At 39.6% G+C, this 19,097-nt stretch overlaps 1 protein-coding gene across 2 annotated transcripts; it reads left to right on the forward strand.

Moving 5' to 3' along the window:
• The first annotated feature begins 7,133 nt into the window (after window positions 1–7,133).
• RIC8B_1 (Synembryn-B) lies at window positions 7,134–19,054 on the forward strand. 2 transcript variants are annotated; one of them, XM_051213505.1, is made up of 12 exons: window positions 7,134–7,454; window positions 7,494–7,541; window positions 7,573–7,829; window positions 7,862–7,987; window positions 8,020–8,173; window positions 8,206–8,297; window positions 10,163–10,340; window positions 14,780–14,905; window positions 15,811–15,875; window positions 16,773–16,855; window positions 18,321–18,621; window positions 18,752–19,054. In XM_051213505.1, the coding sequence occupies exons 1-12, from the start codon at window positions 7,413–7,415 to the stop codon at window positions 18,870–18,872; spliced, it is 1,593 nt and encodes a 530-aa protein (XP_051069494.1). In that variant the 5' UTR covers window positions 7,134–7,412; the 3' UTR covers window positions 18,873–19,054. The 2 variants fall into 2 exon arrangements, with proteins under 2 accessions (XP_051069494.1, XP_051069495.1); XM_051213506.1 differs by having other exon boundaries at window positions 7,299–7,454; window positions 7,573–7,987; window positions 8,020–8,297.
• Window positions 19,055–19,097: the final 43 nt, after the last annotated feature.

Genomic DNA, 19,097 nt, shown 5'->3' on the forward strand with positions numbered 1-19,097 from the left:
TTGTACAAAATGTTGTTTTCTATTTTTACGGTACGATGTGGTATGCTTGATTGGTATATAAACAAAGTATGTTTGAAATATAATGATTCATATCTCAGAGGTTGTGACTTGTGTTCTGGACTCAACTGGCTGGGCTGGACAGGGAAGGAGGACCAATCAGAACTGTAGGCCGTTCGTTCGTGTTTACGTGTCACTGTAGTCGATCGATAAGTACGCTGCTCTCTAATTTTCCAGTCAAGGACACAACAATTAGCACAGGGTAAAAATCGACAGCAACCTAAAGTTATAACAATCGTATTTCAAGTTTACCAATCTCTGGCACTCCGTAGTTACTTCCTGTAGTGTATTCAGACATCTTTCAAGTTTATTCAAAATTATGGTTCTAATATCAGCACCTCCGGGAGATTGGAGGCTGCACACAAACACAAGACACTTAAACCGATCTTCTGTCATTACTGATGGTTTGAACCACTCACAGTCGCGGTTCACTAAACCCTCATGCTCCACCCAGTATCCATCACTTGCCTTTGTTATCTTGAGACAGTGATAACAAACATTAAACAAGGATGACTATTCAGCAAAGATTTGCGACAAAATATCAATCGTTGCATGAAAAGAAGAATCAATTGGATTCTTTGGAAGGATGAAGATACTGTAACATTCATGTTCAACCGTACCAAGCTTTCTTAAGTGTATTCTGACCTTGGCGGCGTCATCAAGGTTTCTGAGATCAGCCTTGAACAAACCTTCATATTTCTTGAACTAGGTTACAAAAGTAATGCCAGCCAAACCATCGAAACTAAATTCATGGAATCGGTATGAGAATTACATGAATCATCAGTATGTTTCTTGTGGCTAAGATTCATCTGTTGCGTTGGCTCCTCCAGTATCCGCACTTGAAACTGTCCATACCGTTTTCTTGACGTTTAAGCATGGATTCTATTTGTTCAAGGGTAATCAGCATTGTTATTGGCACACCCCGTCTCCAGTGTTATGTTCGCTACTTGATTGACGACTACAACACTCGAAAGTTGGAAATTCACCGTCTGAAATCAGAAGACAGGAGAAAAGCCGGAGAAGTGTTTATTTTGTAAGAATCGAAATGTACAGAAAATCACAGATATTTATAGATATTAGCATTTGTTAAATCAACATTATAATTCGGCCAATTCGCAACGAGACATATTATGCTACTGTCCAAGAGCAGCATGTCACGTTGATATTCTAGAAAGCTTCATCATACTCTGATTGGATGGAAACTCTTCAGCTCCCTTGGGGCCTCTGGAGGCTCCGTTGTAGCTCCCAAAATCCCACTCAACAGAGAGGTATATTTCATGAGCTGTGAAGTATAAAACCATGTGTGTACCATATCTTAGGGCAGGTTGAATGAAAATATCAGATGGTTGTGGTCGAGTGGAAACAGTTTTAGCTGAACTCATTGCGTTTGTAAGCCTGCTCGTGCAGGAGTTTTAATCCACATTCCTTGGAGAAGATGGAGGACCCACAAATTCCTGGATTTTCGCTCCATAAACGAGTTGAGCTGCTGTGTATCCAATGTCAGCCTTCACTGCAAGAGCGTCGGTCCACTTTGAGATGTTTGCAGCTGAAAGTGAAGCTTCAAGCTGCCGGAGAAAGAATCCTACAAACCTGTTTACTTGTGGGTGGTAGAGGGTCGTTCAGGATCGTGTGATTCCTAGTAGTGTACCAAGACGAAGAATAGTTCATAATCGGATCGGCATCCACGGCCTGTAGTGATAGATGAAGGGCAGTCGAAGTTTGCTACCTACCATTCGATGAAGGTGCTGGCCACCGCTTTAGCAGTAACGTCTTTGATAGGTGCTGTTTCTGATTATTGAGTGAAATGGTCTACATAAGTTAAGAGCTATGAGTATCCATTTGAATCTGGCGAAGATCCTACCAGATGAACATAGTCAAAACGAGCGTCGGAAGTTGTGAAAGAGCTTAAGGGACACTTGTTTTGTCTAATCCCCTTAGATTTTTGGCAGTTTAAAGAGGAGCTTGTTCACTTCCTTACATTTTTATTCATACCAGGCCAGCAAACTCGTTCCGCTATGAGCTTGACGGTTGCGCGAACACACGTATGAGAAGGTTTATGCAACGTATTGAAGACGTTGTGTCGATAATGTTTCGTCACGATTGAATGATCTCTATCTGTGAGTGTATCGCATAGTAAGGTTTCTTTACCTGTTCTCATAATTTCGGTCTGCACTTCCAGATTTGTCGAAGGTAACACCTACTAACAATGGGCATCTCCAGCACGTATTGTTGACGTGCACTTGGAAGCAGAAGAGATCTAAAACAACAATACGACAGTCAGGACTGGTGAATGCCTCAGGAGCAAGAACGTGAAATACTAGCACAACATATGTATTTTAGAAAATTAAAAGACGCAGTTCAAGTACGAATAGGGAAAACTTATTACAATATGATCCTACCCACCATTTTGCAGGTTCAGCTTACGTAGGGCTTGTTCCACTTCTTCAAGCGCGTTCGCTCTTTGCTGCCCTGCAATAAGAAAAACAGACTGTCGTTAGTAACGCCAAATGTAATGATTTTTAATACTGTTACGTATCTTCTTTTGAAGCTGTAAGATCCAAACTGCGTTTGGACTGCCGGACAGCTGTCTGGATGAGTTAGATACGCGCCCTCGCCCGTTTGAAACCAAAACAAAGTAATTGGGTAAGATAGCGGTTCTATAATTTATCATAAATTTAAGTGTACATTATTACCTAAACAAATATAACCACTCAGCTATCCAACCAATAATTGTTCAATTGATCAAATCTAAAATACAATAAATAAGAAAATTACCAATCACCACAAATACCACAAATAACTGTTGTTCTATCCTGTCTGGATAGATCACGTACAGATTCGTTCAAAAGGTAATAATTGATCGCTCTATAACACAGAGTGTTTTCAATTCTGGAAGAGTGCTTCAATTCACAACCAAAATGCACAATTCCAGTCAACACAGGTCAAGCAATCAAAAGCAGAAACAAACCAAAATGGCTGCCGCCCAGACTTAGTATAAAGTAAAACAACATAAGTGCAGTTCGGGAAGAAACATGGGGGATTAGTGAAGGTGTAGTAAAAACGAAAACTATAATAAAATACAAATATTAACAATTCAAATGTAGCCAAAAAGTTAACAATGTACAACTAAGAGGATCAATAGGAACAAAGTGCAAGTATATACATGGAGGGATTTTCACAAACACACAAAGCATTCAAAATGGATCTTACAGAAGCTATGCCAGTTTAAGGAGGACGACGCCTTGGAAACTGTTCAAGGAAGTTATACACGACGAAGTGTCTGCAACTGTACTGTTTGTCACAGAAAAAAGTTACATATCCGTGGAAAATTGACAAATTTAGTTGTAGTGTTTGTATGAAATAGTGATTCTTTTTTATTTGATTTCGAATACCAAATACAATTCGTTCGTTCGTGCTCACCTGCTTCTACCTGACCTAAACTGTGCTATTTCGGGAATTCCTAGTTTGTATAATATTTCAGATACTTGTATTCACCACAGTAGTCCGGTTGTCGAGACTCTCGGGAGGGGGAAACTTGTTTAAAATGAGCTAAGAGAGAAGACAGGGTGTACAAGATCGCTAGACAGAGCGAATTCTCGCGTTTCAACAGAGTGTTGAAACTGCCGTCCAGCACAATACGTGGCCTAGAGTTTTCTGACGAAAGTGCATTACCTCGACTCAATGTCTAGCAACCGTCTCGAGAAGAACGCCAAAGGTTGTCATGTGTGGTTAACCCATTGTTGTAAGACTCCTCAGTCGGCCGAGTGGTGTGCGTCTACTGTGATATTAATTGGTGCTTTGTTGTCCTGGTTTGCGAGCAATGTCACCTTGGCGATAAGATTCTTTACTGTGGAGAATGCTTCATTCGTGATATCGTCCAAATTGATGGATTTCGCATTTTCACGAAGTTGGTCTGTTAAAGGTCTCATAAGGAGCGAGCGATTTGGTATGAAATGTCTTCATAAACCTACTAGGCCGTTAAACGTGCGCAGTTACTTGATTGTGGTTGGTTCTGGGCAATCCAGAATAGCCGCCATTTTGCTTTTTAGAGGTCGCATGACTTGACCATCAGGTGTCCGAGAAATTCTATAGGGCCGGTGACGATTTGACATTTCTGAACGTCTTCAGTAATGCTATGTTTTCGTAGTCGTTCGGAGATAATGCTCAGATGCTGGAGATGAGATCCTTTACGGACTTGCAATCAAGCGGTCATCAACACTCATCGATGAAACTCTGGAAAGTTTGTGCAGCATTTCTTAAGCCAAAAGACATGCGTGAAAATTCGCAGGGACTGAAAGGCGCGATGCTAGAGGTTTTAGGAATATCGTCAGCAGCCATGGGAGTTTTGGTTATACTCCTCAACGAAGTCAATTTTTGAGGAAACATTTGTACATTTCAAGGTAGCTGTCAAACCATGAATGTGGGGCAACGATCAGGAATGGTTTTCTCACTTAGTTGGACGCCAGTCATTGCTGTCCTTTTTAGGGACCAAATGCAAGGGAGATGCACGTAGGCTGTTTGATGGCCGGATGATTCATGTGATCAACTTCCTTTTGGCCAACCTCAACTTTTCGAAGGCTGGTCAGAGAATACAGGTGGTCCAGTAGTCGTGAAGTGGCGCGGTAATTTTGGTTGTGTTTTGTATAGTTCGAGGTACTTGTCGAGTATCCGTTGAGTGTAGAGGTTGATTATGTGCTTGACAGCGACCGGGAACAATTTACAACCGGAAAGTGAAGTTACACAAACAGGTAAGTTAGTATTTCGGTCCACCAACTTCCGTTTACGCATGTCGTTGAGTAAATCATGATATTGTCGCATGTCTATACCAGTGATTGGCATAAAGGCATCTGCAACAATGAAAATCCAGTGGATGGATTTGTATATACCTACGTTAAGGTAACACACACGCACACCATGTGTGGCGATCGGTTTACTATTTGCCGCCTGTAAGGCGAAAACTGGTTTATGCTGTCGATAGTTGGGGTTTGTAGAAAGAAAGCTTAATTATGCATTAGTATTGATAAGATAGCGAACCTTCGTTATCACGTCAGTGACATCTGACAGATAGTTTGCTGGCTAGGGAAGCGATTAAAGTGTGCCAAATCGGGAGTTTCCTGAAAGACTTTTTGTGTCGGTCGGTTTGGAGTTCGGGAAATTGCGAGGTTTTCTGTGATTTCGAGATTTGCCGTAGTGATTATTACACTAGCATCAATGGAATTTATCTGTCTCTCATGGTATAGAAAAAGATCGTCGCCGTGAAGAGCTTAATTAGGGAGTTTAAAAGCGTCTATGATCACAATGATTATCCAGATAATAATTAAATGTGACAGAGGTCTGTGACTTTGTTTTGTGCTGTTTCAGGTTCTCCTCTGACAGAATAAACCTCGTTGTTCGGGGTTCTGGTTATATCCAGAATCTGATCAGTATATGCAGCTAGTTCGTCTACGGTGTTATTTTGAAATGGGACGAGGGCTGCCAGCACCTCTCGGGGAGCTTTGTCATGAAGAGCTGTTTAAACAAGCCCTCGTCAAAGGTCTGTCGACAAATGGACTTCTTGTGCCTGAGGGTAGCCCTTGTTATACTGATAGAAGAAACCAAACTAGTCGTGAATAGGTCTCTATTATGATCGTGCAACATTCACAGTGGAGCGGCAGGTTGCCTGTTCGAACACACAAAGCTTTCCAACATTCAATACCAGGTTATTAAAAATACAGTGTCTATACGAGGTAAGTAAGTGAATCAGTGCTTGAGCTCTATTGTTTTGACATATACTTAGTTATTGGTGGTCAATTCTTAATTAATCAACCTCAACTGTTACAAACTATTATTGGTAGCAGCATTTCTGTCTCTGGGCCATGTTGCAAATCAATGTTGTGGAAGAGCTTGTCTAATCTTCGTCCGTCGGTTAAGTGTCCATGTTTAAGTATAGCTCTTTTTAGAGTTTCATATGGTTTCACGAAATCACTAGTGATGTCACTAGTGGGAGTCAGCATCTGTGTAGTAGAACCAGGCTTCTATATTATTGGGGCGAAATGGCATTAGCTGGGGTGAGGGATGCGAATGAGGTTTAATCCTTAGTAACTTAGGTGTCCGTCCCATCAAGATGATGATATATTTGAAGGCTATCGACATTTTGGGGAGCGTTTAATCTAAGCTGGCTAACGGTTGTAAGAGGTGCGTAGCATTGCGTACTCACTCATGATCTGGTGCCGATGCTTAACCGAGTATGTCCAGTTAGATGTATCCATGAAAACTAACGAGGTCAGCATTAAATGTCAAAGACTTGCAGAGCTATTTACTTTGGGGATTTATTTACTAACACACTATTTTAGTAACATTCTTAACTTTTTGATAGCTAGTCAGTATGCGAGTGTTAATACATAACACTATACAGAAATCGAACTATCTGATAAGTCATTAACCTAATCGACCTGAGCGTTGCGGTGTGATTATCCTTTTCCTTTGACAGCGAAAAGACTAGGTAATGAAACGACAATACGTACAAGAGGCGGTCAGGTACACCATATAATAATGCTGAGCGTGATATATGAAGCAGTTCTATTCAGATTTGTGCAAAAAATACTTTAATGATCAGAAACAGACTGAGGCTCGAGTCAGAAAAGTTGAATACATATGGATGTATTATCTTGGATCTCTAATGGTGCACTCAATAATCCATAAAGTAATAACCATCTTCCAACACCAAATGGGACTATCACATTATTTTACATGGCACCAACTGGTCATTTTGCATTGGTCATCCTTGAGTCTAATGAAAGTTCCTTTATTTCATCGATACCATCAGCCGATTAACATTATACCATCACTGAAAACCTGGAAGCACTGGACGGTTGTTTCATTCTTGTATGGGACTCACTGGTTATGAGTACCCACGATTCCGCACACGGATTTCGAATGCGAAAACTTCGGTCTCACACAAACGCTAAACCCCTGGACGGTCGTCCAGGCTTTTAATATTGGTTTATATTGATCGGTTCATGATCCCAATGAAATTCAACAAATCCCACAACACCGAAATCAAAATTTTACTAGATAAATTATGCAAACCTTGGCATGTGTCGGCCAAGTGATAACAAAATAAGCTTTTTCACCATCCTGTCTACTGATTATTTCCGAATATTTTTGAAAAGTTACAGATCTAGAAATCTTGCTTTAAATAAATAATTACTGTGTCGAACGCACCAATAATTTGAGAGATGCTTGACCTTCAAGTGCAACCACCTCCATGAGGTCTTTTGGTAACAACAACAGCTGATTGCAGTAACATAGTTTTCAAGTCCCCATATACTCACAATCTTTTGTGTATAAAGTAGCATCTGAACAGCTCAGTCAAAATGAGCGATGATAATTCAGTTTTGGAAAAGTTTGTATCAGAGGTATGGTTTGCTATTGTTTCCTTAATGGTCATTACAAAGAACGATTGCAACTTTGATATCGACAATGTTGATTTTAAAACGAAGGAGGTAACTAGTGGATTTGTATTACTTTTTCTAGGAAATATTGCAAGAATGCCGTAAAAAGTTTGAGGCTCATACCGTTTCTGGATTGCATACTTGTCTTTGTTGTTTGCGAATATTGACGCGCGACAATATCCTGCGGAAGGAACTTACATCCGAGTTTTTTTTATCCCAACTCTTCAAATATGCCTTCGAATATAACTACAACCTTGAGTATTCTAAAACTAGTCTAGAAGCTCTAAAATCTCTTTCCAATATTGTATTTAAAGAGCCATGTGTCATAGGACCACTTAAGTCAGTTGTACCTCTGTATTTTAACTGTTTAGGACCATGGGTTTCATTAAAAATGTGCTAGAAAGTGTGGATATCCTCATTGAAACTGAAGATAATGAGAAGCTCCTGTTATGTCTTAAGCTTCTTTTTCTTGTTACCGCTCTGGATTCAGCTTCAAGGTATTGTAATATTTAAATCACATAGAATTTAGACAAGAACTAATGGAATCCAACGCTCTGCGAATGCTTGTGAGAGTCGTGAATATGAAAAGATCAAACATAACCGATTCGAATGTTTCAGCAGAAGCACTTAAAGTTGTATATAACGTACTCTACTCAACTAGAGACGAAGATATAACTAAAGAGGTTTCAAAATATTTTGCTAATTGATGTGCTAGTTAGGTGATGATATACAGAATCTGGTGGTAATGTTGAGGTGCATTTTACAAGATCCAGTATTGGATGAATTCACTAATTATGCTTTGGTCAGGTAAGTAGTTACGTATTTTACACATGTAGGCATTAAAAGTTAAAAGTGAGCAGTTACCATGTTTATTTTAACTGGGAGTTTTCGTCAGATAAGTTTGGAACTTCAAATCTTGAATAAGTTGGTAGTTAGGATACTTATTTTTGTAATGTTCTTGTGACCATTTCTAAACACTAGAGAACATACAAGCTCTCTTACGTCCTCGGTAATGCGAGTCAAATGTTGTCCATGTTAGACATATACAAATGCGCCCATCTGGATATCAGTATAGAAAATGATCTGGTGTGTAGTGTTTACCGTTCGTCTCACTTAAATCTGTCAAACAGGAAACTGCATACTTTTATGATACATATAGAAACCAATACCGATAAGCAACCTCAATTATAGTGAGTTTTTAAAATGTGTTTCTTACCTGCAAGGTGTCAAAGTTACTTTTTGACTTAAGTTACGTTGCTCTTGTTATTAATGCTAAGCATAGACGTGGGTAGTAGCTTTTCCTCAGATAGCTGTACGCGGTCTAATTGAAATGAAATAAAACTACTCAACTGAACGTTACAACCTATAAACTGTTATAGAAAACAAGTACAGCAGTTCACACATATTCTTCTGTTCACCTCGAGAATATTGTTGATAAATCTTTCGTTGAAGCTAATACAATATGATTATCGAGATTTCAACGCTAAAAAACCTTAAAATTTATTGTAGCTGCGCAGAACTATCAAAATTTTTTCTATATAACTGCAACTTCTTGTCTTTTGTTTCGGTGTTGTATTTTTAGCAATCGTATTCCTAAAAATATCTGATTTCTTATTTTGAACTTTGGTATATTTTTATGATCTGTAATCACATTGGTATCACTATCTTAAAAACACGAACTTTGATGATCTGAATACTTTCTACAGGCTTCCACATCGTGCACCGTTTGCAGACTCGGGAACTAGGTGGAAAGATCAGAGAGGAGTTCAGTTTATGACACAACTTCGTGACATACAAGATATCTAATGATATTTTTGGTTTATTACGACTCCCCCCACTTAGGATCGTAGACACTGGGTAATTCAGTGGCTGGAATTGTCATCAGAATAGAAGCCACTAGAGGCCCTGGCGTAGTTTCGTTACACTTAATTAAAATAAGCTTCTGTTACCAATGGAATCTTGGCTGACTCGTGCCTTGTATTAAATACTATCTGTTTATTGATTCTACCACTCCTCTTTGTCGCCACAATATTATCGCTTCATCTGTGTGGTGCATTTTCTGTTGACCAGTTGTACCATAATTTACGTGCTTATAATGAAAAAGAATTTACTCCTAGGATGGTAAGATTATTGTCTTACATAAAGTTTTCTTCTTGAAGACTGGTATTTCACACCGAACTAAAAAAGTGTGGTTTGTACGACATCTCTATAAGCATTATTAACCACATATATAAACCAAGTTATTTTATTTTGATATTCAGAGAGTGAAGTATCTTATCACTCAAGTAAAACATTTCAATTTTGTTTGTCTTCACATAACTGACCGGGATAAAACCATCTAGGTGTCGAGTTATGATTAATAAATGTTATTGGTTCTTATGGCTCCCAAAATGCCCTGGTATGGCCGGGAGTGGAGTGGGCCCGCCCTTCCTCTCGAAATGCGTATGAACCAATTTATGGTCACCGACTACCATGGGACTGAATCTCTTCGCGATGCCCCACTGCCTTGTGGGTCAGACCTTTAGGTCAAAGGCTCGGGGTGTGGCACCCTAAGAAAACCATTTGCTTTGGTTTGGGCACCCGGGCAGTATCACAGCCCTCTTGTACCAATATTTATGTGTTCAAATAAATAAAAAAATTGGTTCTTATTTTTGTTCTCGTCTTTCTTTCAGCCAGGTGGTCAACGTATTGAACATCATTCCGAAACATTTATACAAATACCTTTTAGATGAAAATTCTAGAGATCATGTCACTGATAGCTCAATCAAAGATTCGGCTTCAGAAAACAAAACAAATGGGATGTCTACAATTGAAATTTTGATAGCCTTTCTTCACTCACAGCTTAAGTTGGTACGTCTTCTCCCATACACTTTTTTACAACGTCCCCTCATAGTTATTCAGTTGGCTTCTTAAAGTGTTATATATCTACAAGTCTTGTTAATTTAAAATAACGTCCTTTAAGATTATGTCAGTCTCTTATATTCGTATATAAACGACAAGTGCTGAAAAGTAAAGTACTTTCAAAGGTAAAGGATAGAGGATTACTATGTTAATCGTTTCCCGACCGAAGCTGCTACCTTGACGCGGTGGTCGGGCTTGCATATCGTGATGACCCAACCGAGCTATATTGGTTGGAACATATGTTCCTGTAGGTTCTACCAGGCAGGTCGATTGGAGAACGGTAAGACTAAAAGCAGCAACTCAAGGTCTGAGGGCGAAGTCGTACTGCTGATTGTAGAGGGCTGTGACAGCAGTAAGGTGTTTCCCTCGGACAACCAGCATCTGCAGCGATGCTGTCTTCCCACAAGGAGGGGTGGGGTTAGAAAAGGTCGACCCTAAAAACGTCACACTTCACGGATTTCCGTCTCCGGCGGTAAGGCCCTTTGAAGAACGGAGCTAACACGTCAAAAACCTTCCACGAAAAGGCCGTGCGCGACCGGCCTCAAGCAGTTGTCCCTTGGGCTCTGCTGTCACGCTCCCACGTCGTCAAGACCAACACTGATCCAATTTCCTTTTCAGGTTCCTCAAGAAATACCCTTCCATGGTTTGGGCAGTCGAGAAGTGATATCAGCCCTCATACCCGTAACAGCACACGAGACCAAGTTGGTCACACTCAAATCCTTCCTACACCTTCTAATACCTCTCTTATCTCCATGACCAACCCTCCTCACGTCTCTTTATCACCTCGCACCGCTAGGGCAAACGATTCGAGTACGTGGAACGCTATTCCTGGTCTCCTGAAACCACGCTCTAAACTACACGTAGGAGCTTTTAACGTACGAACACTGCCAAATAGGACAGCAGGCTTCCTTAGCTAGGACTTTAGAATCTCGCGCCATCGATGTGTGCTGCGTCTCCGAAACGCGCATACAGGATCCGAGTGGCGTCATTCATTTGACCTCACCATGCCAAAATAAAGAACCGACTCGATTTACGCTTCGTGTATCTGGAAGCCCTGATTCTGCTTCCCGTGGCCTCGCCGGCGTAGGTATAGCATTGAGTCCTAGGGCAGAACTAGCTCTCTTAGAGTGGATCCCAGTAGACAGTCGTTTGTGCGCTGTCCGACTGAACGGAACAGTAAGGATCCGGAAAGATAGGGACACTCGTCGTTGCCTCTTCGTCGTCTCTGCCTATTCTCCCGCTGACTGCAGCTCAGATGATGTAAAAGATGAGTTTTACAGAAAGCTCTCCGACCTTCTCCGAAAAGCTAGGCGCTCGGATGTAGTAATAGTGGCCGGTGACTTTAATGCTCAAGTAGGTAAACTAAGCGATAGGGAAAGACACCTGGGTGGATCTTATAGCATTGTGGCTCAAAGAACAGATAATGGCGACCGTCTGTTGCAGCTATGCTCAGATAACCGCTTGTTCCTTGCAAACACTAACTTTAAGCATAAGGAAAAACATCTTTTAACATGGCGACCCCCTAATTCGTCCCAATGTTGGACCCAAATAGATCACATCGCTATCAACCACGGATGGAGGGGCTCGATAGAAGACTGTCGCTCATTCTGGAGCACATGCTTAGATTCAGATCATGCTCTAGTGCGAGCGCGTATTTGCTTGCGTCTTACGGGACGTAGGAAAGACGCTGCAAGGAAACCTCTTAGGGTCCTACTTAATGATAGTCAAGCTAAGAATATGTTATGTTTGGGGTTTCCCCGCGTGTGTTCGAATCCCATCCCCGTCGCCAAATTGTTGTGTTTGAAACTTCACGAGTTCACTTAAACTGCGAACGAGAACAATACTCAGTGACCAAAGACCAGTGATCTAACTATTGACGCTTCCCAGCCCCGCTATCTAGAAGAAGAAGTCCAGGCTTGGTATGGAAAATATATTCTGCAACAGCCAGAAGCGAGCAAGCAAGCCAAGTGTAACGCGAAACTACTGCCGGTCCCATGGTCACAGCCTGAGTATCCCTGGTCCAGGATACATGTCGATTTCGCAGGCCCAATTAATGGAATCACCTATCTAGTCGTTGTTGACGCCTTTTCGAAATGGCTAGAAATCGTCCCCAACAGAATATATATATATCGCACTGATAGATGCTCGGAAACTCATTCCACCTGACTCTGAACATAATGAAGAGCGGAGTCAGCTTAAGCGCAAGCTGACAAGAAGTCTACGCAATGATCGTGAACAGTGGTGGGTAGCGAAAGCAAGAGAGATGGAAAAGGCAGCGGCAATAGGTAATAGCAGACAATTGTTCAGACTCGTTAAGGAAACCGGAATTAGGAACCCGACTGTTAGCGAAACAATCTCAGAGAAAGATGGACATATTATACATTCTCAATCGAGGAGATTGGATCGATGGGCAGAACACTTTAGGGATCAGTTCAACTGGCCTTCAGCCACACTTCGGTTTCCCACGATCTCTAGTCAACCTGAATGGCAAGTTAATGTAGGTTCTCCGTCCGTTTACGAAGTTGAAAAAGCCATAGGAAATCTGAAGCGAGGGAGAGTAGCAGGCCCTGACAGGTTTACTCCTGAGATTTTTAAGGATGGTGGTTCAGTATTAGCAGTGAGATTAACTGAGGTCTTGGGTAGAATTTGGGAACTGGACGTAATCCCATCTGACTGGTCTCAATCACTGATTGTGCCGGTCTGTAAGAAAGGACAAAAGTCTTCTTGTGACAATCACAGAGGAATCAGTCTGACTAATATAGTGTCTAAAATATTAGCTTCAATAATACTTCGACGCCTAATCAAAGCTCGTGAAGAGCAGATTAGAGACAACCAGGCCGGTTTTCGACCTGGACGTGGTTGTATAGATCAGATATTCACACTACATTAGGTTCTAGAACACAGACACACGTTCAGACGCCCCACAATCGTAGTATTTCTCCACCTTAAAGCAGCATTCGACTCTGTTGATCGTGAGGTTATATGGCAGTGTTTGTCACTGAAAGGAGTACCAAAGAAGTACATTAACCTTATACAGGCTCTCTACTCGACAAACAACTGGTAGAGTGAGAGCTTATGGCGAACTGTCATCAGAATTGATTACCTCAAGTGGTGTTCATCAGGACTGTCTACTCAATTTTTGTTTAACTTTATCGTAGACGTGCCTTTAGAGATGACACTTTCCTCATTTAAATTCCCAGGGGTTGAACTTCTATCAGGAGGTTCACTTGTTGACTTAGAATATGCTGATGACATAGTTTTATTTGGTGAAGACGCTGACAAAATGCAGAGTCTTCTGACCACTCTAAGCAACAATGCAAGCATGTTCGGGATGCGATTCTCACCCTCGAAATGCAAAATGTTGCTTCAGGATTGGGTTACATTGACACCCGAACTAATGATAGAGAGTGAAGTAATTGAGCGTGTCGATCGCTTCACTTATCTTGGAAGTCCCATCAGCCCTTGTGATCTGGTGTGACGAAATCTCAGCACGGATACAGAAGCCTCGACTAGCTTTTGCCAACTTGCGTCATTTATGGCGTAGGCGAGATATCCGTCTATCAACCAAGGGACGTGTTTACTGCGCAGCAGTTCGTTCTGTCCTACTTTATGGCAGTGAAACATGGCCGGTAAGAGTAGAGGATATCCGTAGGTTACTAGTATTCGATCATAGGTGTCTTCGAAACATTGCTCGTATATCATGGGACCATCGAGTAAGTAACGCAGTTGTTAGGAAACGGGTACTAGGTGAGGATGGCAAATCAATTGATGAAGTAGTGAGACTTCATCAGTTGAGATGGCTGGGACACGTGTTACGTATGCCCAACGACCGACTTCCTCGACGTGCTATGTTCAGTGGTATAGGAGTAGGTTGGAAGAAAGGTAGGGGCGGCCAGACCAAAATATGGCACAAGTCCATGAAATCACTGACGAGTGGACTGAGTCATGTTGGTAGGTGTAGACTACCTGGTTGGGGACCGCGAGATGAAAGCAACCGATGGTTAGAGACCTTGAATGACATTGCTCAAAATCGTTTGCAATGGCGCAGGTGCATCCACTCTTTGTGTTCTCCCAAATTCTCATCTGATTTCTTCATGTCCCTTTCTTTTTTTCTCTTTCCAAATATATTTCACTGTATTATACTCTTTAAATAACATCTCCAAACACTAATTTTCCCGATTACTGCTTATACTCTTATTACCTCTACCATTACGGATTTGAATCGACCACTGCATCTGTGCTAATGTGGTGTGGCAACTCGAACTGATGTACGTACGTACGAAGTTCTACATTGGGACTGACTGATGTTAATCGTTTTGTATTACGTGAACTAAATAAATTATTCACACTTAGTATAACATTTCCAGTTCCTTGTAATTACATTTTAGGATGCTCGTAAGGAATCCGAAACTGCTAACGATATACGAACTGATGAAAGGATTTGTCCGATTTTGAACTGTCTTACGCGAGCAAGTAAATCAAATCGTCAGATCAGAAAATTTTGTCGCTTAAGGGTGAGTTGAAATTTGAGCCAAGTGATTAATGGATAACTGTTAATTATTTTTAACTTCCTTGATATGCGTTCTATAAATAAACAATCTGATCAATAAATATTTTTTTAAACAACTACCTTAAATACTATTATGTTTATGGAAATAGTTGTCTAAACCGAATTATAACAATTAATGGCAAAATGGGAGTTATAAACTACTGTTCACTAAGTTTTGTTCCTTCTATCAACCATAAATCATCTGTTTATTTGTGTACATAGATTTCACAACCCACTACCGTTGATAATTATTACATAAACCTCATATGTATGCGATCGAATACTTTGGATTATTTTTATCAGTTGGGTCGTACACTAATTGTGACTTTTTTCACTGTACATTGAAAATGATTTTAGTTCATATGAATATGATAAGCGCTTTAATAAATAAAGTGACTCAGTTGCCTTGTTCATTAGTGACCACCGGGGATGTTTAGATGATGAAACATCAGTTCGTTTATAATTCTCTAATATTGTATGGAATGACACTTAAAGTTGTTGTTGGGCAAATGAAATTGACGTTTTAAAAGGGATCATTTTGTTGATACATCAAATTACCATTCTACGAAACTTACACGTTGCTTTCATAAATTTGCGTTTGTCGCACTTAAAGTTAATATAAAATTCCTTAGTTAACATCTGTAAACAGCCTTCTATAAGCTTTTCGATAACTCAGAATCTCTGACAAATATACACGAATCATTGTCAGCATTTAGTTGAAACAAGAAAGCGAGTTGCAGTATTCGTATTTGGAAAATAAATGGCCCAAACGTTTGAAAAACGGACATTTCGGTTTTATGTAAAAATCGAAACTAAGTGCAATCAGTCTCACTAAATTTATAGCAATCCACCTTCATCTTTTTCATTTAGGTACTACCTTACCTGGGTAAGGATGTTAAACGCCTACCAGAAGATGGCGATAATATAAGAAATTAGTAAGTATCGAAATGCTTTATTTGTTCTGAACATGACGGCCATTATTATTTGCACTAGTATTTTAGAAATTTCGGCTTTCAAAGCTTTATGCATATAAAATGAAATATCCAGCGTGTATTTCGACCCGAACTCTTTTATTGGTTATTAATCTCCATACGTTTTTATCTGGACATTAACGTGTAGGTTTTTACAAAATAAGGTCTCCGAATAGTGGTATCGATTAGCATGTACACAAACAGAAATGAGTACCGCGTGATAATTCTGAAAAATATGCTAATGACAAACCCAATTATAAGTATAAAAACAAATTTTACCCAATAACGCTTTTTGTTGACCGCACATCATTTACCAAATGCGCAACATATTTAGCTGCTAATCTCACACTTTAGGTAGACAAAACCAGTTCATTACCTGCCTAGCTATACATCAACAAATTAAGTAATTAAATTCATTTCAAATTGTGTCAATACGTACGAGCTTATAACACAACACTATTAATTAAACAAGTAGGATCATGGAGATGTACTAGATTTTTGTAATACTCAGCATGAAAAATAAAAATGAAGTGATATGGTTTGCTGCTATATTAAAAAAATTTATTAACGAAGGTGGTTGCTACACCAAATAATACTGAGGTTTACTTCATTTCTTCTCCTAACGAAGAAGCGAACGTATTTTTAGTCCCGAATCCTTACTCATATGACAAACAACAGACTACTCTAAGTGACGTAATACTGAGGCCTGTCCTCAAGATATATGTAATAGAAATACATTCTGTATGAAAATACATTCGGAGTTGGTTACTTCATTCCGGTGCGCTAAAATACTGGTGACGATTTATTTTAATTTTAACGTATTCAACGAGAGCCAGTGAGACTAAGTTTTACTTTTTTTAGCCTTTGTAAATTGCTAACACATCCAGTTCAAATTGTCGGTGAATCAGCAGCCTTATTTATCTTTGTACTTTGCAAGGAAAACAGTAAGTAGAATTATTATGTTGTTAGCGATTTCACTTCAATAAATTATTATTCACTTTATATATCCTGTAACATTCCTTAACTAGCTATGTGATATGTGCATTCCGATGGTTTTGTTTTAACTTTCAGTGTAGATAACTTTAAAACAGATTTTTGACAAGGTTTAAGAAATGTTTAAAGGAACCATGAAAGCTGTTTCGCTACTATACCGCTGTGCTTTAAAAGACCAGAATACAAACAACAAGTATATTGCTAACGAAATCAGGATTTCACCTGAAGTTTAATTAAACATTGTCTTATTCTGTTATATATTCAGAAAATTTGCAAAATGGAATTAGTCATGTCGATTTTGGGATTTTTTGCATTATATACTTACGTCTGTTACTCCTCGAGGAGAAACAGACGTCGCAAACAGCATTCGCCATTCAACTCTGTCCTAGGCAGTATATTCCAGTTGCTATTCATCCTTTTGATGTCGGCATTCAATTCTCGGAACTAACTGTTTTGACGTTCACATTGAAGATTCTGACTTTGATATTGGTTGACAGTTGTTTTGAGTTCCATATGTTTTTCAACCGTAGGAATGCGACCCTTGCTTTGCCAATCCTCGCCTTTACGCCTGGATCAAACCCTCCTTGTTCATCGTTGATGCTGTTAAAGTTTTCACCTCTTCCAGAGTTTCTCCACCAAGTGTGATTGCATGGATGTTCTTCGTGTTGTATTCGAGGATCCTACATTTTCCTTGTGTATGTTGATGCCTACTGATGCAGAGACTGCTGCTACCTGCATTTGTTAGTGTGTATGGGATAGAAGATCTAGGTGGTCCGCGAAGTCCAAATCGTCTGGTTGGATCCAACCTGTCCATTTTATTCCGTGCTTCCTGTCAGATGTGGAGGTCTTCATAATCCAGTCAACCACCAGAAGAAAGAGAAAGGGAGAGAGTAAGCAGCCTTGTTTATCTCCAGTCCTCATCTGGAATGTGTCAGTTAGCTGTCCTCCGTGCATCTTTTTGCAGTGTAGTCTGTCGTATGAATGCCAGATGATAATATATTTTCAGTAAGAAGATATTCGATATTAATGAGCGGATAAATAAAATAACTAACCAGGGAAAATAAAGTAAACCAGCGGAGGAAATCCTAATCATGTATTTACTACTATCTGTAAAATAGTAGGCGGATAATTGTAGGGTTAGAAAGATTTTTTGAGTAGAACCTGAATAATCTTACTTCAGAAATCAAAGTACACTGGGAATTATTGAAAAAGAGAAATATTTCCAGGTCGAACAATTATGTAACTACAATATTTATTATGTACAGATTTCCATCGTGACTGTTTATCTCATCTGTTATATTGTTTTTCTTCGTTGCTGTGTTTAAAACGGATTTCTCAGCCAATCGATTGATATATTTAAATAATTTATAACAAGATATTCTGGGATTAATTATCATTATTATTTAACTTATTTAGTTGGACGAGCAGTGAAATACACGGGCTTTGGGAATTTCGCTGGATTTTTAGCACGTCATGCTTTACTTGGGAAAACATCAAAGGTTAATAGAGAATCTAATTGTAATGTCGAGTCAGATGGTGAATATTCTGCTACATCGACGGAATCAGAAACGGAAGAATATAAAAAGTTGAAGGAAGATGTGAACCCTGTAACAGGTCGATGGGAAATCCCACAACCGAACCCAATGGAAAACATGTCTGAAGAACAAAAGGAATATCTTGCTATGGACTTAGTACAGAAAATCGACAAACTTGAGAGGTGAGTTACTGTAAACGTGATGGGTCAAAGTAAGATAAACCTTATGAAATAACTTATAAACCCATAGTTCTAAAAACCAAAGACGCTTTTTGGATTGATTTATATCCTAAAATATTGGTCCCATTTTCAGATCTGGATTAATTCAACCAGGAACTATCGGTGAAGATGGTCGAGTGAGGCCTGTAAAACATGTACTTGAACTTATTCAGACAAAAGAAGATGATCAAAAGTCAGACGAATCTGTAAACTAGGGAAGGATAGGTTGAAGAGCTTTTGTGTGTGCAATAAGGTTAGTGTATCAAAAACCGAAGTCTGTTTTGGACATCCACAAAAAAAACAACTGAATAATACAGGCCGTTGTGCATTTGATTGTTTTTTGAACTGCTTTGATGACAACTGTTGAATACAAAAATCAAAATTTTAATTTTACAAATGTGCTTCATCTTGATTCTCTTTACATTATAAAAACAGTGGGA

The sequence above is a fragment of the Schistosoma haematobium genome, chromosome 3, assembly GCF_000699445.3.
Source record: "Schistosoma haematobium chromosome 3, whole genome shotgun sequence".
Classification (NCBI taxonomy): Eukaryota; Metazoa; Platyhelminthes; class Trematoda; order Strigeidida; family Schistosomatidae; genus Schistosoma; species Schistosoma haematobium.